The sequence below is a fragment of the Polyodon spathula genome, chromosome 4 (assembly GCF_017654505.1).
Source record: "Polyodon spathula isolate WHYD16114869_AA chromosome 4, ASM1765450v1, whole genome shotgun sequence".
Taxonomy (NCBI): Eukaryota; Metazoa; Chordata; class Actinopteri; order Acipenseriformes; family Polyodontidae; genus Polyodon; species Polyodon spathula.
The window spans coordinates 81,730,672-81,755,438 of NC_054537.1; the positions used below are offsets into that span (position 1 = coordinate 81,730,672).

Genomic DNA, 24,767 nt, shown 5'->3' on the forward strand with positions numbered 1-24,767 from the left:
ATGGCTGTACCAATTCTAATTGCTACAGATTAAGTAATCACAGCAGGCTGGACTGCATGAGAGTTGAGCTAGAACACATTCTTGAAAGTTGCCCAGTTCATACAAGTTTGAAGAAAATCATCACAAGCCTAATGAAAATATAATTTAATCTGCAACATAAATTAAAGGGAGTGAAACCTAATAGAACAGGCATACGTCTGTATTAATAACAGCTACATTTCAACACATTTTGACACTCCTTAGTAAGAAAAGGACACAGTTTTTCCTGTAAATCAGAGCCACTCAATACTCAGAAAGATAGCTGAAACGATGTAATGTTTAACACATATTTGAACTCAGAAAAAGAAAAGCCTTGGGATTTATAAAACATTGCATTTATAAAGTTACGTGGCAGCATTACACCCTTGCTTTAATCCACCTCCATAAACCAAAGAAATGTTAATCATAAAACAGAACTACTGCTGATTTTCTCTTACCTGTTGCCAAGCCTGCAGTGCAGTGTCCAGGGAATGAACAGTGTACTGCCCAACATTCACAAACATGGGATCCACAAACACATTGCCATCAATCAGCTGCTCTGATGTGCTGCTGGAAGCAGCCACTTGTCCTTGGAGAATGAATGGCTTGACTAAACTCTGCATGGTCAGGTTGCGATACTCGAGCAGCTTGCAATCCAGCTCAGCAGAGAACTGAAGCTCTCTGCACACAGAGCTGGAGCTCCATTGTCGGAGATAAACTCTGGGCTCTTTCAGGGACAGGACCAAGTACTCCTGTTCTGTTGGCAGCTTCTTGTCTGAAATAAATGGCCGGAGACGCTTGGAAGGAACTGCAGATAAGAAGAATTCAAATGGTTAATTTATTGTAACTTTGGGGTAATTGCACGGTTAATTGCTAGACTCGACAGCCATTATACATTTTCCTTCAGAGAGTTAAGGCCACTAAGGTACAGTACATTTGCTTATATAAAGTTTGTTTAGAAATAAAGCTAAATAAAGCTCATATAAATGGAAACAACAAAGAAATATGAATGAAAAACACTATCAACACTGTCAAGAGACTTTTAGAAATAATGTTGCTTCAATGTAGAGCTTAAGGCCCTCTGTATCACACAAAGTACTATCACACAAGCACCGTCTGTGAAGAGGAAATGAACCTGGATTTGATAGGTTAAGAACCCCTAAAACAGACAGCAACTATGACAGATAAACATGATTTCAAAATATTCAAAAGTAATATATATTTCATTTAAACCAGCAACCAAACAAGGCAAACACAGTATGGGCCTTTCCGTAACATATTATCATATAACTCCCTTTTATTTGCATGTTATTAATTTAAGCTAATTTTGCAATGTCCATTTAATGGATGATTACTGCAGTGAATGGTCATTGCTTTGTTACCTGCACCTAGTTGATCTAGGTGATGACATAGGTGAAGTTCTACACGGGCCAGCTGTATAGACACACCAGCTGAAGGCACAAACCAGGGAGCAAAACAGGAGTCCACCCTGGTACAGGCTGCTAAAGCTGTTGGAGACACCAGCTGGTCACATGGGATCTGAGAACCAGACTCGCTGTCAGAGCTGAGAGCATGCAACAAAGGGAAGAGAGAGAGGAAACGAAGCAAAGGTAAGATCTCTCACAACCTCTCTATTGACAGAGTTGTATATATGTACAGTATATACTGGATAACTCCACTGAATGTACACACATTTAATATGATTCTTTATTGGTGTGTATAAGCATCCAGTTGTAATTATTATTATTTTGATAAAGTTATGATAGGAATTGGCTCATTTCATACTCACATTTTTAAATATTACCAAAATACACTATGTTTAGCATGTTTACGTTAATGAAATGCAGATGCATATTTGACATTTCAGTGGATTTTTAATGTTTTCCAATTCCTCCCTTTTTGTCCCTCTTGAGTCCTTACACCCACACAGAAACTGGGCTTGGCAAGATATACAAACCAAAAAATGAGTGTGGGAGTGTTGCAAGAGGGGTGTTTGGCAAGATAATTGAAAGCAGGAATGAATGACCCACCAACAAGCTGACTGAAACTTCCCATCCCAATACACCCAAAGGTAACCAGGAAGGAATTCTGATCAACAACAAGTAGCAGGCGGTCTGCTGAGAAGTCTTATTACACTGATTTGTACCATTTTCAGAATAACGTAGCACTGCTACAATCCAGACACAGCACAATTTTGCTCTGCTGTTGCATGAGAGATAAAAAATCTGACTGCGTACCCCACAAATAACTGGACAGAATTGGTGTGCTATTGCGACCACCTCACCTTTGTTCATCAGCTGTGTCCTGGCTATTGTTCAAGACTATCCTCCACAGGTCAGAGGCCACAAGCTCCTTCTGCTCACCGGCCAGGTTGATGCTAGGTAGCTGCAGCTCGCAGGATTTGCTCTCAGACAGGCTGAACTCCCGGTACGGGACAAAGGACCGCTGGAGTTCATCCCAGTACTCCAAGCTGCAAGGCACCTGTAAGAAACAAGTATATTTTGCTTTCATTATTCACTGTATATCTAACAGCTGGTAGTTAAAGGTTTGAATGAAAGCCAGGTAAATCGGATATAACTATATTAACTAGACCTAATTAAATAAGACACTGTGTATCGTGCAACAAGTGTCCATTATGTCAAGGTGGTGGTTATGGAAGGTGACCATTTAGTCACAAGGAAAACAATGGTCATTACAGGCATTCAAATATAGAATAGGCCAACTGTAAGTACAGCATGTCAATGGTTATTTTTAAGTCAGAACACATGTATTGTATCTTAAAGTTTTAAGGACAACATTTTTATGGCCAGTAATGCATTGCTACCCATATGGCAAATATACCAGGGCCACAGGAAAAGCTCTATTCGTCAAAGAGGTTTGGTCATAAAACTTTTCCAATGATACATTTATCCAAATTAAACCCAATTGTGAAAGTCCAGGTTTTCCCAGGCAAAAAAGGCAAAAAACTTCAGGTTGTTATCATAACCCTGGCTCCCTGAAACAGAAATGTAACCATTACCGAAAGGTTATTTACCTCCTAAAGACTCGAAACCTGAATAAGATATTACAAAGCTACTCAGCCGACCTGTGGCACAGTCATGCCCGCCCCCGAGAGTATAAAGGACTGCGCTCACAGATCTCAGAGTCATTTTTCCTTCAAGCCTGCTACAATCATGGACGCAGTGACCTTGAAGGTTAATGGTTACATTTCTATTTCAGGGAACCAGGGTTATGCTAATAACCTAATGCTCCCTTTCAAGTACGAAATGTAACCATTACAGAGCGGGTCAGTATACCCAAGCTGTCACAAGGGGAAGATTGCTGCACGACTGGAATTCTCCAAGGCTAAGCCGAGAACTGCAGATCTCTTTCAGGTGAAGCAAGACTTCAAGAGTTGGAAGAACAACTTAGAAGAATCAAGTGGGACATCGTAGGACTAAGCGAAGTATGGCGAAAAGACGAAGGACTACCAGAATTCAAGAGTGGACATATTCTCTTCTACCGAGGCACTAAAGACAGACTAACAGGAAGTGTTGGATTCATTGTCCACAAGAGAATCAAGAATAACGTAGTAGAGATTGACAGCACGTCAGAGAGGTTAAAGTTTGAAGGAAGTATGAATTTCAGATTATCCAAGTATATGCACCAACAACAAGCTATTCAGATGAAGAAGTCGAAGATTTTTATGAAGTACAAGAACTACATGAAAATATGAACTATAAGTTCATCATCAGTGACTTCAACGCCAAAATAGGAACTCAGCAAGAAGAGGAGAATTCGGTCTGCAAATTTGGGCATGGCGATAGGAATGAGAGGGGCGACAGACTAGTCAAATTGGCAAAGAACAAGAACTTACTCATCATGAACACCTTCTTCCAGAAGAAACCCATCAGGAAATGAACATGGAGAGGAATCAACAGAGTGAAGAATGAAATTGACTACATACTCACCAACAAGAAGCACACCATACAAGATGTCTCAGTACTAAACAATTTTAACACAGGAAGTGACCACATACAAATTACACCTAAACACAGCACTGGAGAAAGCAAAACTCATGATGACGAAATCCAACACAATCAACATAGAAACGCTCCAGAAGCAAAGCCTGGTGTTTCAACGAGCTGAAGAATAGATTCAACACTCTTCAAGATCGGCAAAACAATGAAGCACTTGAGATAAACAAAATCTATGAGAAAGTGACGCAAGTAATTGCAGAAACAGCAAAAAACATCGCTGGAATACAGAGTACAAAATGTGACCAGAAGATCACACAAGAGGCAGAAGACCTCATGGAGAAAATAAGGGAAATGAAACAAACAGCAGCTCTGGAGTCAAAGATTGAATATATCGAGCTCTGCAAGACAGTAAGAAATGGCATTAGTGATGATGCATGGTTTTTCAACTGTAGATTAGTAGAGAAAACTTCTGAAAACAACCAAAGCATAAAGAAAGCAAAACAAAGACTGATCGTTGGGGAAAAAACAGATTTTAGCAATCAAACAAGAGGATGGGACTGTCATCAAGAACCACAAATTGATTTTGAAAAGAGACTTTTGCAGAAAATTATATCAAGAGCATAGAAAAGAGCAACGTAGCAGATGATGAAGACGAGACGGAAAAAATGCAACCCGAGGAAGAAGTTCCAAACGTTCTACCGGAAGAAGTGAAACACACACACACACACACACACACACACACACACACACACACACACATATATATAAATGTAAGTGTGACATATATGTTGCCTCCATATACCCAAAAGCTTATGCTAAAGAAGAACCTTAGCAAGTTTTATCACAACTGGGCCAGTGGTTCCCTAGACACAGTGTGGCGTATGTACGTCCACCAACAACATGAATTCTCGGTGGGGGAAACACATATCATTAGAACTAAACTAAACAATCATATTTTAGTTTTTGGCACCATCTTTTAACATGTGTCCACATCTGTACTTTTGCATTTCAAGTATGATTTATTAACACACCACATCAAGGCCATCCCTCACACTTGCATCTGTTGTTTGTTTTTGTTATTAATAAACGTACACCATTTATTTGGAAAAGTCCTGATTCATTCCATACACTGTTGAGCACAGTGGTTTGAGAAGGTGGATGTTTTTACCACATCGTCTGACCCAGTGAAGTGATGCAAACACTAGACCAGCATGTAGCAAGTCATTTCTATATTCTGCTGGGTGATGCATATGCATGTCTGTCTGACTGGGGTATACGAAGGCATCTGTCATTCATCTGTATGTCAAGTTTGACATACGCATACAGTGGTAACCTAATGGTTAATTTACTGGTATCTCTAATGTATTTTCAGTGGCTGGGGATGACTGTCAGTGACAGGCTTCTTGCTAATTATGTCCATGTGACAAAAAGTAATTGACCACTGGTCAATTTATAAAGAGCTTTGAAGCAAATAACTAAATAGCGCCACAGCTATGTAGCTACCATTAGTTTTAGATGTTCTTACATTGCTCCCCATTTTAGAATGCTATAGTTGGGAGTCATATCTAAAACACTGTGCTATTTGTGTTCCGCCTTATAACAAGAATAAAAGTCCTAGTGGAATGGCTATGGAGCAAATGGGAGCCACTTTACAACTGTTTATAAAAGGGATGTCTTATAAAGGGGGAGCACTTATTAATGGTGTATAAGAAATCAAGATTTTACTTTCACATTAATATCATCAATTATACTAATAGTACAATTACACTATTGGGGACCAGATGTCGCTGATTGCAAAGTAAAAAATGTACAATACCAGCAAATTCCTGTAGATTACTGTAGATTACCATTTTATCAACACAACTAAGATTATCTTGGCTCCCTTATGAAAAAAGCAGTCAAGAAGCAGTCAACTCTAGAGATTTCAATAAGTTATTACCCAATCTGAGATGCATATTTCTAATGTTATAGAGTGACTAAAGCACAAGGGATGAAATAGACAATGAAGACAATGAATAATAAGTGGCTGAGCCAAGGGATTTAAAACCCAGGATATTGTTAATTCTTGCTCCAACCACAAGACCGCACTGCAGAGCCAGGATGATAATGATAGGTTCAGAATTACACTACAGGAGGCTACACTTGAACAATGCACGGAACACTTTCCCCTTGTGTTCCATACTGTACTTGAAACAATAATGTAAAGCTCAGCTTCCATTAAAGAAAGCAATTAAAACTCCCACTTGTGATACTAGAACCAGTTGAGAGACCACAAGTATTTAAATGCAGGACATATTGATTTTATAAAATGTTAAATGTGATCTGCTCTTGGGGGAACTAATCTAACCAAAAGCCTAGTTCACTACAGGAAATCTTTCCCCATTTGTATTGCATTGTGGTGACAAAATCTCAGTTGCAAGCTTTTCACCTGTAATCTCCCTCAGGTATTGTGGTTTACTATACTGAATCAAGACTTTTCCTGTCCGGAAAGCATGAGGAAGAACAAACACTGCTCTCAACCATGCTTTTCCTGCTCCCCTGGTATTGGCATATGGTAATTGTAGAGCCCTGGGAAATTACCACTCTTTTTATAGGAAATAAATTACATTATTTTCTACTAGGTTTTGCTATTTCTATTTCTTTAGTGTTATACTGACATTTCACCCTGAGTTTTATTATAAAGTCACATGTTGTACTTGGGGAAGCGACTAGGAGAAACAAAAAAATACTAAGATTCCAGAGTCTGAAAACAATTATGTACAGAATACAATAGAGCTATTAATGACACATGCGTTTCTATTTAATTTGATACACAGGGATTTAAAATAGAAATCCGCTTCCACTGACATATACAGCACATAGGGCCTGATCTCTCAAGACTTAAATGTTCTTGCTGTCTGCTTAAGCTAATTTACATTCAGGATTGCACACGTCTCTTCAGTCGAAGCAGTAAGGGCTCTATGCACTAATATTACTGTGGCTTCGTAGCCTCCGTCCTTGGTAGAATTTTTGTGTGTGATGTACTGAACAGCTGTTTCTCGTGAACAACTACCATAATATCACTGCAAGTTTACGAACAGCATAAATTACTGTGCATTATACAGGAGAGATCAGAATTTGCATCTCATTATAATAGATTTGCAACGCCAAAAGTCAAAATTTTGAACTTCCTTCTAGCAAAGAAAAATGAGTGGTACAGTGAACAGAAAAAAGTAGTAGGCAAAAATAATACGATCGAGCTGAAGTGAATTAGGTATACAATTTATCTGAATACAAATTAGTCTCTAGGCACCCTGTTTAAGAATGTCAAAATGTAATAAATGAGACATACCATATTTAAGATCGGGATCATGTAGAATTCGGATTTCCTTAAACAATAACTGAAATTCACATGTGTCAGAAATATAAAACAATAGTTTATTTAAGAATAAAAAGGGGTGCACAACTAATCTAATATTACAGAAAGGAAAGGCTATTGGTTCAGTATATGCATGAATAGTATATAGTTAATTGATCTCATAGTCAAACAATTAGCATACATGGTTAATACACTAATATTAAATATGGCTGTGACAGAAATACAATGATTCTTGGTTGTAAATCTCCCTCCTGACCCGAGAGGGCACTAAGCAGCGAGAACAGAGTTCCCTGCATGGGATGGCCTGACAGTTCTTTCCCAGGGTTCAAGGGAAGTCGGCCAGCTAGAAAGGGGGTGGGACTCCATTGCATTAACACACTGACCCGAGGCCCGTTTCATAAAGAACTGCAATTGCGAGTAATAGCAAGTGTGCTTGCTACATCGCAGAGGTTTTCGCTGCGAGCGTTTCATAAAACTGGTAGCAAGTACTATCGCATGTGATCACCTTTTTTGCAATCTGCGACGAGTAAATCATGAACTTGACAATCGACTTTTAAAGCACCAAAGAAAATGGCAGCTACCAGAAAAACTAACTTTTCGAAGGCGGAAATAACAACAATTATTGACCTTGTAGGTCAGAATAAAAATTTACTATTCGGCAAGTTTACAGGAACTCTTAACTAACGATGAAAAGAAAAAAGTGGCAGATGATCACAGATGAAGTTAATGTGTTTGGGGTTGGAATGAGAACAGTTGCCGATGTTCAAAGAAAATTGATAGACCTTTTAAGCAGAACAAACGTAAAAGCAGAAAAAAGGAGAACAGAGATGAAAAAGACAGGTGGAATACTGAAAGACCTCAGTGAGGAGGACAAGATAGTACTAAACATAATCGGCGAAGCAGCTGTTTCTGGTATTGAGGGTGGATTGGAAGTGAGCAAAATGAGAGAAGAAAGCGGAGCAGCCCCTAGTATGCATGACTCCGTTTTGGAGTAAGTAAGCATGTCTTTGTTAGCTATTACAATACACAGAAATATCTATTCATGGCATTCTAAGGGGCTTGCATTATTATTATTATTACTTGTTTGGTGTTGTTTGCTTTGCTTCACTCATTTCAGCATATCAAAAATACTAAAGCGGCATCTAAATTGAAAACGGATGGACACTATTTACATAAATATGTGAATGTTTGTTTATTACAGTGAGACGTTGGATGTGTTATTTTCTGAAGACAGCAACTGAGTTTACTTGGATATTGGTGGAATGGAAACCTTTCCTGCATACGTACCGGTGCTCATTCTCAGCAGGGGACAGGGTTGGTATTTGTGATCCATCTACTGCTGACCACATCAACGGAAAAAGTCAGTTTCTGTTAGTTTATTCAGGAAAGCGTATGTATTCGCCAATGTTATTACACAAAGCTTTAAAGACTTTAACTACACATCTAGAAACAGTAGCCTTACTTAAACCATGACAGTCGCCAATTACTTCTTGAAAACTACCACTTGCATATAGTCTTAGAGCAGTGAAGACTTGCAGTGATACGGGTAGTGACATATTTCTATGTGTTTGGTTTCTTAGTTCATTGTCCAATAAACCGCATATATTCATTATTTCCACTCTTGGCAATCGAAACTTGGATATTAATTCTACATCAGTATATGCATCAAGAGGATTTGCCCAGTCCCTAAATACTCTTTCCCTTTCTCTGCCATATTGACGGCGAGCTAGTAGTTTGAGGGCCATCTTGTCATCTACTAAAACTATTTGCGATGAAAAGTAGTACTTGCGGGTGCCCTCTAGCACTCACAGGTTTCAGGTCGCAGCTCTGTGAAAGTTTTATGAAACGCATTTTGCAACCTGCGATGTGTCTGCTACTGCGATTCCTCGCAAATCGCTTTTATGAAACGGGCCCCAGGAAGGGAAACGACGTGGCAGCCGCAGATTGGAGAGGCAGTTGCACACGTTTACCAAGTGGTCATGTGTGACGGCATAAAAGGGGACGGAGAATCGCAATCTGTTCCTTCGCTTTGGTTTGCTTTTTGAACCTAGAAGGACTGTGAGGACTTGTTTATTCGTAATTTGTCTTCTTTGTCAATTGCTAGACAGCTAACATGATCCGGAGCTGTCGCTGTGGGCCAGCACAAAGCCGTAACAGCACTTCACCACTGTCACAATAATAAACTTGTATCACCCACCATGAGCACTACTGCATGCACCCCGGACTGGTGACTATTACTGTGGGTGGATACTGTTTATTATTTGGGAATGCAATCCCCTTGTTATTTACCCTGTGTAGTACACTTTGTTGTGTATTATCAGGGGACTATTGTTTGGTCGCCAGACCTGGAGATTATAAATAAACGTGTTTCCAAACCGGATTACAATTCTCTTTCTGCTTCATTCACACATTGCATCACTCCTGCACCTGTATCCACTCAGCCACTTTGTCACAATGGCTTATCACACAAAGTGTCTACTTTGTATTAGTATTTTCAATACCTGTTTCTCGTTGTAATCGATCACGTCTATATATGCATGAGAATTAATTCAACTTCCCATTCAGAATGGAATCCATTCCAGTACCTCATTTCGCAAATTTGTTTTACTGTGTTAATTCACTTCAGGTGTGATTACCAAATTAATAATATGTTATCAACCTCAACTGATTATATATACAAATTAACTCAGAAATGGGACAATGATCAAATTCTCTGTATTTACAAGGCAACTCATTTGAGTTGCACATTTCAACAAACAAAATACATTTTATATACACTTCAAAACAGGAAGTAATATTCTATTCCTAGACAGTTTATCCACTTAACTTGATATCATTTGCTTCAGTTACTTTCTCGAGTCAAAGTATTTAATATTAGAAATGTTAAATACTTATCGATTTCCACATAAAGAAGTCAACCTGTGTTGATGAACACTGCAGCTCTTTGGCTCTGAAGTCCCAATGAAAGAAGATGGTACCTTGCTTGAAGTACATATTTTTACGTAGGCTCGCAATAAATAAATAGTTCTTTTCAAATCAGATCAGCTTGTTGAAGTCTTGCAACATTATGGTTGTTGTTGGCAGTTTTCCAACTGGAAATAGTTCAGTTGATCAGACATAACTCAGTTCAGATAATGCGTTGCAATTGAAAAGTTATGTGGTTCCTTAAGTGTTCTCGTTGCAATTCTTCTGTATGGCTAGTACATGACCTTAGGCCCAGCTGCTGACTATGCTTCCGTTTAGTGTTTCAGTCTCTTGTAGGGCAAAGAGCTATAGCTCTCTTCAAAGCTCATTTTAGCCATTCTTCAGAACACTGGTTCTTCTTTGCCTTCCGTGAATTCGAGCAATTATGCTCCCATGATTTAGAAACTTTCTTCAGAGCAGTTTAGCTTCCATTTCATTCTTCCAAACTCCCAGCCATTTCTAGTGGGTGGAGCTCACTTCTTTCTCTTGCCTGGAACACTGTTCCTTCTGTGGGGCACACATCTAGTGTGGGGAGCTCATGGGAAGCTCGTATGGGAAGTTCTCATGGGGCAAACTCAAGCGTTTCTGAAAGTCGTGCTGCAGGTTTTCTTCTCCTGACTTCCACCCTGTGATTGGTTAGTTTTGTTATGTTGGGTTGTACCCGCATCCACGTGGGGTGTTTCTCATTGGCTGTTCTCGTTCAGAGACAGCCTATTGTTCTCAACTGGTCTGTGACTTTGCCCCGTCGGCTGTATTTATGAGGGATACTGTTCTCTGTGCGAGGTATCAAAGCATATTTAAATCTGTATGACATGCCTTCTGCAAAACACTGCTGGCATCTAAATGATTCATTCAATGATAGGAAAAGATAAAACACTTGTCCAGCAGTTAGTTTACGACTCTTTCTAAAAGCATTCTTTGTGGTGGGGGAGTTTGTGAGCAGAAACCAAGTAGACACCTAGAATGACTTAAGACCTCCCTTAGTAGATTTCAATTCTGTTAATTTCATGCAGACTCCGACCTTGCTGCAACTATGGCACTGGCCAAAAAGAAACGGAAAACAAATTTTCTCCAAGACAAAATTGACCGGTTAGTTAAAAATCTGGAAATACTATTTCATACTTAAATAACTAACAAAATGAATTCACTAGGACCAGTGGCGGGCGCTAGGATTTACTGGGCCGTTATGCAAGACTGTGAAGTAACCCCCCCGCTAAATTAGTAAGTTAGTAACTCATAAGCGAAAACATAATTCCAGAACACACTTAACTAATCAATATCCCAAAAGCATGTTAATTTAAGAATATCGCAGAAAACATTTGTTTGAGTTTATGTATATTTTAGTTGTGTAAACGAAAAAAGTACAACACTACAGTAGGTAATGCAGGTAAATACTTTTCGGGATGTTTCAGTTGTCTATGAACTACATAATTACTGACAGGAAAAGATTTCAGTTTGTGTTTAATTAAATAATTCTGCAATAATTTGTTTCTGTGCTTCCCTTCACTAATAAAGCACCTTAACATATATTACAAACCAAAACAAAATGGATTTATTGCCATTGTTATTTAATATAGACTATTAATATTGATTTTTTGTGCTTTAAAGTAACTAAAAGCCTAGAAATGTTTAAACAGGAAGTTTCGCACACGAACAGCTAGTGAGGGGCATGCGTAAAATAACAGGCACAAACCAAAGTCGTAAATCAGGAAACAATGACAATACATCAAGGGTAAGCGCGAAACTTTGATATTATAATGAGATTCATACATTTGCATACGAAAGTAGTTTGAAACGAACAGTCGTAACTAAACTACCGTAGTAGGGTTGAAACTGAGTTATGGGAGTGAAAATTACTGTAATACATCGCAGATAGGTCCATGAAGTCACAAAAACCTACGAAAAGTCAAGATATGAAAGAAAAATCAATGATACATAAAGCCCTAAGAATGCAACATCATTACTGTCATTTTAGGAATACAATGCACATGCTTTTACAAATACTGGGTGCTTTTCTACATTCTAGGTGCACAACATTGTCAAGTAATAGCACATTAGTCTAAACACTATTCTAAACACTATTTTCATAGGGTAGTTTGCAGCAAGTGTGTGTTACACAAAGGGTGCACGTTGCTTTTTAAAAATTACTGTAATATGCCTAGCCTTTTCGCTCTTATTTTGCCTTAGTTTTGGAAAAATAAAGCAGGACTATTTGCTTTTTTCAACATATAGTGCTGGTATAGATTATTTTCAGACACACTGGAACCAGGAAACCAGGAAAAGTGAACATATTACCCCTGTTTTGGCCTCTTTACACTAGCTCACTGTGCAGTATAGAATTGATTTTAAGATTTTCCTCTTAACTTACAAGACCCTGAACGGATTAATACCTAGTTATTTGCAGGAGTTACTGACCCTGTATTTTCCAAACTACAATCACAGAATGTAGGGCTGCTGGTTATTCCTACGGTCAACAAAGACACCACGGGAGGTAGGACTTTTTTTTGTAGAGCTCCTAAATTATGGAATGCGCTGCCTTCATTTCTCAGGGAAGCTGGGACCATTACAGTTTTCAAGTCTAAAAACGCACTTTTATAAAATGGCTTTCATATCTTAGTGGGTTTTAATGTAACTTTAAAATTGCTGCTTTTGTGTGTACTGTTATTTAAATCAGTTATTTATATGATCTGACTGTGGCAGTTGTGTGTGTGACATGCTATACAAAGGTATTATGGTTTGTTATTTTTTCTGCTATATACTGTACAGTGCTTTGAGCTACTTTTGTATAATGCAATAAATAAAAACAAATGCAATAAATAAATTGTAGATATCATAAGTGTGATTTACGTACAACAGTTCTGTAGATATTTTTCACAAGTTTAAGAACCACAAGAGGCTACATTTGTATATATAAACAATAATCTAACTGTAAATAAAAAAAAAGAAAAAGAAATATGCTTTTGGCTTCATAAAGGCAAATCACAATCCTTGTAGTTACAGTATAATTCATGAAAAAAAAAATTCTTCATATATCACGCTTAAAAGCACACATACGCTTTGCAGATGCACTGAAGAACTTTTTTAAATGAACGATTATGAACTCAATGTGTTGCAGAATCAGACATATAGCCAATTTACAATGTGTACAGCACGGAAGAGAAGACATAAAACAAAACAATAAATTCATATTTTTGGTGAAATACCATAATTTTACTTCTCATGGTCATTCCAGATGTCACTGCACATGGATTCTTTATAGGCTTGGTCTCTTGTCAAACGCAAAGTTTACATTTTTGAGGTATGAAAAATACATTTAAAAAAAAACAAAAAAAACAAAAAAAAATATTTGGATGACCAAAGCGCACGGTTTGATCAATCATGGATTAAATAGGTGTGACTTTATGCTAAAAAAAAAAAAAAAAAAAAGGAACAACTGCTTGGGTCTGCAGTATTACTGCACTCAAGTGTAATTTGTCAATAATAAAAAGACCTAAATAGCTGCTTCTTGTTAATAACCATGTGCTGCTGTCAATCCCATGTCAACTGCCAGACTGGGTTTGATGTTCAACATCTTCAAACATCATTTGTATCCCATGTCATTCTTTATGCAACATGTGGTAACATTTATATTATTCATTAAACTGCACCTGAAACACAATTAAACAGGTGTTGTTCAACTGCAAATAAGCATAACTGAGCATTGAAACTTTAAGGAACTCAAATTACTTGACAAATCTGGCCCATGGCGTGGGATTATGCAGCACTGTGGAGGAAAATCTGTTATAGTATTTGAAAAATGTGACAGAACACATCAGTGGTTTATTCTGGATTTCTGTTACACATTTTAATTGTGCCTTTTTTTTTTTTTTTTTAATGTAAAAATAGTTCTCCAGGCCTACTGTTCCAAATGTCTGAAACACACGAACAAGCAAACGATGATCATAAGTGAACGAGTTGCCAATAGGATCATGCAAAATGAACTTGTATGTACTTGTTTTTAATCTTACAAACTGGCAAATGTCAAATACATTGATATTGTACAGGTGGATAATGCAGCTACACAGTCAGCCAATAGTATGTGTTACAGCTTCATATATCAAGTGTCCAGTGGTAGTTCCGAGACAGAGTTCTGTTTCTTAAAGAACTAAAACCCTGCTTGTAAAAAATGACTTGGTATATCAACTTACATGCTTGCAAACATCATCCATTACAGCAGACTGAAGCTATACTTCAGCAAATGTATAGCTTTATAACAAATACTGGTTATCAGCAGCTGCTACCAGGGTGAGTTCAAACATCTGCAACACCCTATAACTCATGAGTGTCAGAGCCCCTGGTAAGTTAAGAAAATCTTTCAAATGAGTGAAATACTCCAGTAGTGCATTGCTGTTGCTGCTGGTGTAATATTCATGCAGGTGCAGAGCTGAAAGCTGTTTAAGAGTAAGAGTAACTTGACCCTAATGGAATAAAAAATAATTTATTTCTCTATTTTTTTCTATCGTTATGTCAAAATATTGATACACTTTTTGTCCTGTGAGAATATATGTTAATCAGCAATATGTAGGGGGTCTACTTTAAATTTATGTATATTTCACAGGTTATGGAATAAAATTAGGATTTCACTGACATTTGCGAGGTGGCTGTGCTAGATCGTACCTGTAGTGCTGATTTAACTTGGCTAGAACCAACAGGAGTACTTTTTTTTTTTTTTTTTTTTTTTAACCTGCGCTGACTTTCCAGTTTGTTTTCTGAAAGCTGTTTATTTTATGTTCTGTTCACGCAGCCTCTGTAGCCTTTCGCTTAATGTGTGATTCTGAAGCTAAATAGAGATTGATCATATTTTCTCCAAAGACATACAAGATGTGCAAAACAATTACCTCCATTAGCATGTACAGTTTCTTTGGGAAATATCTTGACACGATCATCAGCTTTTTTTTGCTTTGTCATCCATTTATGGTATTTTACCTCCACTGCTGAAAACTACATTTTAGCAACCTAAATCAAAACAATGCAGCACTGACTTTGTCCCACCCCCTACTGTACAGTACAGGTCACAGGAAAGCCAGTACAGACACACTCACAGGCTGATTAAAGCATCATTGACATTTGAACAATAAAAAAGAATGTTAACTGCTTTTGAACATTTAAAAAGAAAATGTTTCAGACAGGAAAGTGATCTACTTTCTAAACTCCTTTCCTTTTGGAAAATGTTTGTCTATGGAAATCAAGAAGGTATTGCTGCTATTGGTGATGACACAGCTTCCTATAAACACATCTGTCATTCCACAACTTATTTGCAAAAAAGGGTACTGCTACATTTAAAAAGCTGCTAAATGTGTTGGGCATTGATAATACCCATGGTACTGTATGTATGAAGCAGCTTGAGAGGCACAGACCTGAATGACATCTCCAAGGTCAGCTGTGCTGATGTCAGGATCCTCTGTGGTGTTGAAGGGTACAGGAGTGATCCGAACAAAGGTCAGGACTCTGGGTTCTGGGTATCTCCACAGCATCACCCCTGGGTTGTCCTCAGTCTCATTGTAAAACACCACTTCATATGTACCGGGCAGTTTTTGGGATTCTTTAGAAGAAAGAAAAAACACAAAGCAATGAGTTGAAAACACTTTTATTAAGCTAATGGTGAGCTGATTCATATGTAGTCATGAGTAATTAGAGTTTTTCAATAGGAAAGCTATAACTTTTTTTTTTTAGTAATAGTATGAACAACCAATTTAAATAAGTTGCAATGCAATACAAGTGAACTGTTTTAAGAGGGAGAAGCAACTCAAAAAGTGTTGAACAGATGCAGAAATAATCCACGATTCTCATGCCCAATAGCATTTGCAACAGTATGTTATCAATGATACAAGTACTTGCTTTATAAATAAATACACAAACTAGGTTTACATTCAAGTGCCACCTACTGTATGTATTTTTCTAAATCACACTTACAGTATGATATGCAGATTAGGATAATGTACAATGTACAAACTGGTCTGGTGTTAAGAACTTTGAGAGAGCGAGCAATGAGGTAGGACATTCTCGATCTCACCAAGGCTTTTCCGAACATAAATCTTATCAAAAAGAGGTGCATAAGTTTTCTGATATACATATAAAGCACTTCACTATTTAATACCTGAATCCTGAATGTATTGGAATAAGCCAGTCCTTAGATCATCCGAAGTGTGCTCTGTTTTTGGTGCCTGGTACCTTGCAGTGGGAGACTGTGATTGTGGGTACTGGCTTGCAGACTGGGGAGAGAACCCACTTTTCTTCTGAAAATAATCTTGAACAAGATCTTTCAGAAGCATCAAGCAGTTCAAATGTTCTTGTCCCCAAAAGACCTGACATAAAAAGAAAAAAATGTGATTCAATAATAGAAACGGGAAAACGGCACACAACAGATTTGCACCATAGAACTTGAACAAAGATAGTCATTTTTAAAAAATATGTAGGCAAATAATGGATTTCTATAGTACGAATGGAATGTTTGCATTAGGGTGAAGATACAGGTGCTAGCTTTTCATATTTTTTCAAGGGGTTGTGAAGTCTAATCACATCTTACTACTTTGATAGTGGACATAAGATTAAATATATTAAATAAGAATCTGTTTACAGTGCTGTTTGCTTATGCTGTGCTTGTATGTACTTGACTTTTTTTTTTTTCCTGAAGGGCCTATTCAACCAATTGAATATCTGCATTGCCTCTGTGGTAGCCCAATCATCAGTTAGCTGGGTGGGACACAAACTGTGTCTGTTTAGGTTGCAGGTACCGACTGTAAGTTTAACCAATAGGAGTGTCAAATATCTGACAAGTTTTATGCAGCTGTCCAATCATAAGCAAGAGAGGCCGTTCATGGTATTCTGCAGGAAAAATGAAGGCGCATGAGCAGCCAATGGGAAAGTGAAAGATCTGACAGCTGTCCAATCATTTGTGAGCAGCGGCAGGGTGTTAATATGCTGGGTAAGCACTGAATTTCACTTACTGTTATTGAGAAAAATAATACATTTCAGTGTTTAGAATTACATTTTTTCTATATATTTTTAAATTTCATGAGACAAGGGAAACACCGTAGTAGACTTAGTTACAAATCCACTTTCTCTGAATAATTGTACTGGAGATGAGCGAGTTTTAAAACAGAGTAGTGTTGACAAATTTGCCAAATTTATGTTGCGGGAAGGCAGTGTTAAGATAAGAACCTATGCAATAGTTAGCGTGCCCGCAAACAGCCAAGTAAGATCAATTTGTGCCCACACCCAAATTACTTTAAGGACCACTGTACTAGAGTATTTGAGGTATTAGCTCTTCTGTAAACTGTGGCCTGCACCCTGGCAGATGCAGGTAGACAGACAGACAGACTGACCTGAATTAGTCCGCCTTTCAGGTTGATCAGAAGCTTGGGAAGGCACTTTTCTGGGCCAGGGTTCCCACTGTGTCTGCTCCACTTCGCTTCCAGGTCCACCGTGCAGCAAAACGGGCCGATAAGGGCTCTGCTTCGGTCTTTCAGGCTCGTCTTCAGAAGCAGGTCGTTCATTTCGAGGATAAATGAAGCTGCTTGAATCGTTTCTGCAGAACGAGAGGCAACGCATTTAGTATTTCAATGCAAACACATTTAACATTATCCAACATACAGTTTTGCAACATATCATAAAGCTCTTATGCGGGAAATCACATTTGATACTTGTAAAAGTGGATTAAAAACAAAAGTGTAAATTAAAATCAGACTGAACAACATATTGGTAAACAAGTCAAAGATTTTATCATGTTATCTGTTTCATGTAACTCTTGACTCTATGGCAGCAAAAGAAGCAGAGCTAGAATCAAATTGTTTTACAGTCTGCATCATTATAATAACACACAGGTCATATAAATCTTCATATATGACTCTCAGTACTTGTTCACATTGAAGAAGAATGTTCTTTTTTTTGGTCAACAGTTTATTTGGATACTTTCCTGCATGAGTAATACGTTTTCTGAACAGTTTAATGGGGTTTTAAGAGTCATTGAGAAACGAAGATGAATAAAAAAGCATGCATCTTTATTTAAAAAAAAAAAAAAATGTTTTGGTCATCGTTTACAAAAAACTGACTTTGTCTTACTTCTGTCAACATCTACATTTCTGTGATATATTTAAAAAAAAAAAGAATTAGAAGCAATGCACACTTAATTTGCAATTACTATTGAACTGAACATCCCTTCTTTAGGTTATTGTACAGAGAAGTTGCCATTTTAAAATTGACTCTCAATTACAAATATTGTCCAAGCAAAGGTAATCAAGAAGAGTGCTTATTCTTTTTGAAGTAAGACAACCCTAAAGTTTCAATAAAGGGTGAATTAAAGCCAGAACTACACATGTGGATTGTACCTCAGCATATTCAAAGGAAGAAAAGAGGCTGACACTAATCACAAACTTGCTGCATTTTAACTTTGCGTTCAATTGCTTGGATTCAAAGTAGATACACAAGAGCGTTAGCACTTCTGGACAGGGAGCCATTTGTGCTGAAAATTACATTTCTAAGAAATGACTACACCAAGACTCCACCACCTGCTCAAAGTACATTCTCTTACAGTCTTCCACAAAATAACAATTCTGTGTCTAATGATTTAGTATAGAGAAGATAATGTAATTTAGGAATAACAACAATGGATTGAGGTTTGGAATTAATGCTGTTTTCATGTTGGTTCTGACAATAAATTATGAGCTGTTTCCTAAAGTTGAAAGGTCAGCAATTATAGTCTGATTCACTGGTTGTAGTGCTAGGGTTATTTTCCAGTTGTCTGCCAAACAGACAGGAAGACATATTTCCTGAATTCCATATTCTGAACCATCTTTCAACCCAACAGAGCAGATCATGTCCATAGAGTTTAAATTAAAATTGTCTGACAAACACCACTCTCTATTTGTACATTTAGGATACTGGAAACAGACCCCGAGCCTGAAAACCATTTAGTAAATATGGATGCTTAATCTTGAACAGACTGAATCCTTGAACATGTCACTAATAACCTTCCTTACTGCATCCCACTATCCTGGCTGCTGGGAGCCTGTTTTCTATATGCACTTCAAACATAAAACACATTTATTATTTTAATTTGCTACAGACACTACTTATTTTCACTTTATTGGGGGTAGTGCCGTGTACTTTTACACATAATTTCTGAAGGACTTAATTAAATTTTATGGCTTTGTCCAGGAATCCTGGTTGTTTTCATCTAAGCAGGTTCAAGTGGAGTTCAGGCCAGTGATGAATCAAAAGAAAACACAGCAATCACTTTGTTATGATCTCATCTCCCTATAGGAAAGGGTTGGGCAGACAGGTACACAGATTACCATGTTCAGTACTGGGGTGCTCTATACATACAGCCAGCAGCCATGCTCATTTAAAATCCTTCACCAGCTAATATAAATCATGCTTGCCAAGCTGTAACTACTCTGGTTTTTGAACAGTGGAAGTGTGTGGACTTTGGCAAAACTCAAGCTCCAAATACAGTTGTTTTCAGTTGAAAAAACGCTCCAACTGACATACTGTATAATGATCATGGGTAGAACTGTAAAGGATTCAATGGATTTGTCTACTGTCATATTAACTACTTAGGGGATGAAACACTGATCGGTTTTACCTTTATTTCTAAAGGAGGCTAACAAAGACAGATATGGAGGAAAGTACATAAGCTCAATTTTATATTTTTAAGAAAAATATTGTTCAAATTCTCTCAAAGTAAAAGCCATGATTAAAAGTAAGGAAACACTACTACCGTGGACTACAGGTACACAAAGGCACCCCTGGTAGGTCAGTCAGTCACAGCTGCAGTATTGGTTTCAGTTTGAACATCTCAAGGGCAATGCAAAATTGGAAGGCTGATCAACTCAATCATTTCATTGATGGACACTTTAACGTTTCATATGCACAAACTGTTCTGGGATATTGTTAAAGAATCCAAACTAAAGTTAAAACAGTTTTGAATACAAAACATTAAAGCTTTGTTCGTGCCTATCCACATTCATAGGCTGTCGCTTGTGTTTCTTAACGGGTTGTCATTTAAAAAACAAAAAAATGTGTTCATGAAAGGTGCAAGAGAAATTCAAAGTTAAATTCCAGGTGAACAGGCCACAATTCACAATAATACAGTACATTTCTTGAAAATGCTAATTTCTAAAACATACCACACTACTTAATAACAACAGATGTTAACATGCAAATGCATTCAACAACAAAGAAGCACCATGATCATTTGGATAAATGGTGCAAATTAAAACTTCCAATAATGGAGAAAATGTAACATAATATGTTAAAAACCTCAGAACATTAGGTTGTTTTTTTTGTTATAACCCAGGTTCCTTGAAATAGAAATGTGTAACCATTACCGTATGGGTGTTTACCTCCTAAAAACCCTGAACCTGAATAGAAAGAACAAGTGCCTGAGACGCAGTCATACCCACCCCCGAGGGCACATGAGGGCTGCTCGCACAGATCACAGCATTATTTTTCCTTCAAACCTGCTGGAATCATGGACACAGAGACCTTGAAGATTAATGGCTGCATTTCTATTTCATAACAACCTAATGCTCCCTTTCAAGTACGAAATGTAACAATTACCGGATTGGTGAGTGCACCAGAGCTGTCGCGAGGGCAATATTGCAGAACAACCAGAATGCTACAAGGCTATGCCGAGAGGCTGCCTTGTGCGTTATCATACAGAACCCCAGCAACCAGTTGCTAGGGCAAAAAAAACTGAGTGATAAACTCACTGCTATGTTTACGTTGTGAGGGTCAACCCTGAAGCTGCCCTTAATACTCGAGTTTTGCGGATCCACGACATTCAGTCTGTAGAACCTCGTAAAGGTTTAAGGAGTAGAGAGAGGTACCTGGGAATAAAGCCCACAAAGTTGCCATGTCCCTGGTGGAATGAGCAGTGAGCTTTTCTGTAGTGGTCAAGTTGGCTTGCTTATAGGCAGTCCTGACTGTATGTGCTATCCATTTGATTATCCTCTGTTTAGTCAGGGCTTGACCATGGGACCGCCGCATAATAGACAAAAAACAGTTCAGAACTCCTCCAACTTTTCATCCTGTCAAAATAATATGCTAGATCACTTCCTGTCAGACTGGAAAGGAGGTGGTTGGAAAGCCTCCAATTCTACAGACTGGTTGACATTAAATGCCAAGATAATTTTTGGCAAAACAGTAGGATTGGTACAAAGCGTAATCCTTATCCTAGCTTCTGTAAAAATTAAGTAGGCCTTGCCAATTGAAAATGCCTGCATCTCACTCACCCGCTTTGGGGAGGTGATTGCAATCAAGAAAGCTGTTTGAGAGATACAAAATTTCAGCTCAGCTGATGGCTCAAACGGAGGCTTTATGAATACATCAAGCTCCACATTAAGCCTCCAGTGAGGAACAATATCCAAAGTCAAAGTTGCCATCTATTTAAAAATTGCCCCGCCAGGAAGTGAGCTCCTGAGGAGACCGAGTAAGGCCTAACTGATGAAGGTGGCCGCTGTCAAGCTCTGTGTCAGCCTTTGCCAGTGCTGGAGACTGGGCACAAATGAGCCAGTCGTCCAGGTAACTGATGCCTCTGAGTCTATGGGGCAGGATAGCTTCCATGCACTTTGAAAAGACACAGGGAGCTAGAAAGAGGCCAAATGGCAGAATATGGAACTCGTACACTGTTCCTTGAAAAGTGAACTGCAAGTACTTCCCTGTGCCGTTGTATTATGGGGATGTGGAAATCCACAACTTTGAGGTTTACCATGGTGAACCAGTCATCTGGCCTGATGGGCTGCAACAGCTGTTGTATGGTCAACATTTTGAATCTCCAGGTTGACCTGTATCTGAGTTGACTTACCTGGAATAGAACCCTTCTCTCAAGTGGAGAAGGTGTACATGCAAATAGCCCATTTTTGCAGCAGAGCTGTCACCTCCTGACACAATACAGCAGCATTTTGCGGGTCTGTGACTAACGTTATAGTTACATCTCGAAAGGGAGGGGGCAGCAAGCTCCTAGGGCTGCTGCTGGGCTTGTGGCTTAGCCTCATATTTGTTAAAGCGCCCGCCAGTTATGAAAACCATCTTTGCCGGTCTATGAGGCACCAGTTTGCCGCTGGTTTGCACATTGGTCACTTGGGCAACAGACGCATCAATTCCTATGTGGACGCCCGTGCTCAATGAGAGCACTATAGCATCTCATTCACCACAGGACCAAAGGTATGCTCCTGTGTAATGAGGACATCTAACAGCAGTGCTTTATACAGCCAAAGCTGCCTTCTTGAGTGTATTGAAGCATCCAGATTTCTGTCCACAGCCTGCCCATTCAATTTGGAGACATGGTGCATGTTTTTCTTCACCAATCGCAGCTCCTATAATGACTTTAACAACAAAGCCTGGTAGGCTACCAGTATGCTGTAGTTTCCCAGCCATGCAGTGAATGCTCCAGCTGAGTAAGCTTTCTTTAGAATTATTTCAGAGACCCGACACTGTTTGTTAGGTCAGCTAGCATCCTTGGTCAGGAGCGATAGTTTGGGCCCTTGTACCAGAGTGATGACTGAAACCTCTACCGGTGGAAATTTGGCCAAACCCAGCTTCTCTGAATCATGCAGGCTCTACAGGTGCACTGGGAGGAGCATGGAAGAGGCAGCATTCTCATCAAAGATAGGTAATCTCGCCACATCTATAGGCTAGGGCACTTTCAAAACTGCAGAGGTCCTTTTTATCAGTGGCAGAAGCTCTGCTGACAGGGAGAGCTTAACTGCAGGGGGTGTGCTCTCTGACCACCTCAGAGGGGAACGGCAGTTCTTGTTCCCCTACCTCCTCAGAGGCGGTGATGGCCAGCACATCATCCTGCTGCCAGTCTGTGCTTGTAGCCCCTTGGTTCCTCAAATGGACAGAGGGGGCAGATGGAGCCGTGCGCTCACACAGCAGCTCTGCAAGCACCGTTCCCTGATGGAAAACAGCTGCCGAGAGTTTGTCCAGCTGTTCAGAGTCTGCTGATCTCTTGGATCATTGACTCTTTCTCTTCCTTTTCCTTGGAGAAGGAGGAGAAACAGAGGAGGATGAGGAACACTGTGAAGATGGCTTCCTACGTGGGCTTTTTCCCCGAGCATATCACCTGCTCTCCCTTGGCTCAGAGCCTTGAGAAGCCACAGCCACCTCTTTAACAGATGGGGATGGGGAAGCACACTGCCCTGGTATAATGGTCTGAGCACTATGTAGAGCTGCGAGACACACGTTTCTGTAGCATGCGCTTAAGAAACTGGCACAAAATTCAAAGAAACTGTGATCAGTGAGTGCCTCTTTGGTGTGCTCTGGCCCCAGGCAGAAAAAAAAAAACACCTACTGTGCTTATCCTCAACTAGCAGACTGGCCTTGCATAAATCACAGGGATAAAACCCAGGCATGATGCAAGCAGCAATGCAGTGTAAAGTACTGAGTCCTCTGGTACTGAACCAGGGATGGTACCATGTTGTGAACCGGCTTGATGACTTTTACACCGAGTCGGTACGGTACAGTACTGGGATGAAACCGGTTGATACTGGGTCAGTTCAGTAACGGTTCAGTGCCTTAGCACCGGGTCAGTACTGGTTGGTTCAGTACCGGTACGGTGCTTGCACCGGGTCGGTACAGTATCAGTGTAGTAACCTCGTTCCCTGTTCGGTACAGGTACCGGGTCAGGTACGGAGCAAGTCGGTTCGCATTACCACAGGAAGCAGTATACAGGGATACCCACTGCAAAAACTTTGTAAGCATTCATCAAGACGTCAACGAGACACTGTGGGAGAGACTGCAAGCAGTCTAACCCGAAGCGCGTATCTCGGTCAATGCAAAGCTGCTGAGCCCAGCAGCTGTGCTCGTGTTTCAATTACAGTTTTATTTACAAATAAAAACAAAACTTAAATTTTTACACAGCCTGAGCTAAGTAGCCTGTGAGGAGGTCAGCCAACTTAAATTGCTTGGTCCCTGGGAAGGGGCGACAATAGCCGCCGGTTTCACGATTGGGGCACAAGGCCGCTGTGGGACATAACAAACAATAGCCTCTGTGTGAAACATTACGTGTAATTAGTAAACTAATACAATGTTAATAATGATCTATTAATTGGTGAAGTACACAAGTAGTGAGTAATATGCAGATAAAAGTAACAAGTACTCATCTGCCTATGGCTCTCCCGTCAGGTTTCAGTCCTCTGAAAGGAAAAATGCTGTGATCTGTGTGGGCAGTCCTTATATGCCCCCGGGGGGCAGGAATGACTGCGTCACAGGCACTGCATGCAGCTTTGTTATATCGGGTTCAGGGTCTTTAGCAGGTAAACACCCATACTATAATGGTTACATTTCGTACTTGATAGGGAACTTCCTTTCCTGTTTAGTCTATTCTTTATTTTTTCCCTGACGACTGCCCAACAAAAATGGGCCATCCCTTTAATATGCTTTATTCTGATCTGGGGACAACGCACTAGGGACATCACAATGCGCCA

At 39.2% G+C, this 24,767-nt stretch overlaps 1 protein-coding gene across 3 annotated transcripts in view; it reads right to left on the bottom strand.

The window, feature by feature from the left end:
- Nucleotides 1-24,767, bottom strand: part of LOC121314944 (vacuolar protein sorting-associated protein 13B-like) — a 356,349-nt gene that overhangs the window by 52,346 nt on the left and 279,236 nt on the right. For all 3 annotated transcript variants that reach the window (XM_041248730.1, XM_041248729.1, XM_041248731.1), the window contains exons 37-42: nt 17,664-17,866; nt 16,436-16,643; nt 15,696-15,880; nt 2,303-2,499; nt 1,401-1,582; nt 477-826 (exon numbers count right to left, since the gene is read on the bottom strand). In XM_041248730.1, coding sequence (XP_041104664.1) covers nt 477-826; nt 1,401-1,582; nt 2,303-2,499; nt 15,696-15,880; nt 16,436-16,643; nt 17,664-17,866 — 1,325 coding nt within the window. The remainder of the gene's footprint in view (nt 1-476; nt 827-1,400; nt 1,583-2,302; nt 2,500-15,695; nt 15,881-16,435; nt 16,644-17,663; nt 17,867-24,767) is intronic.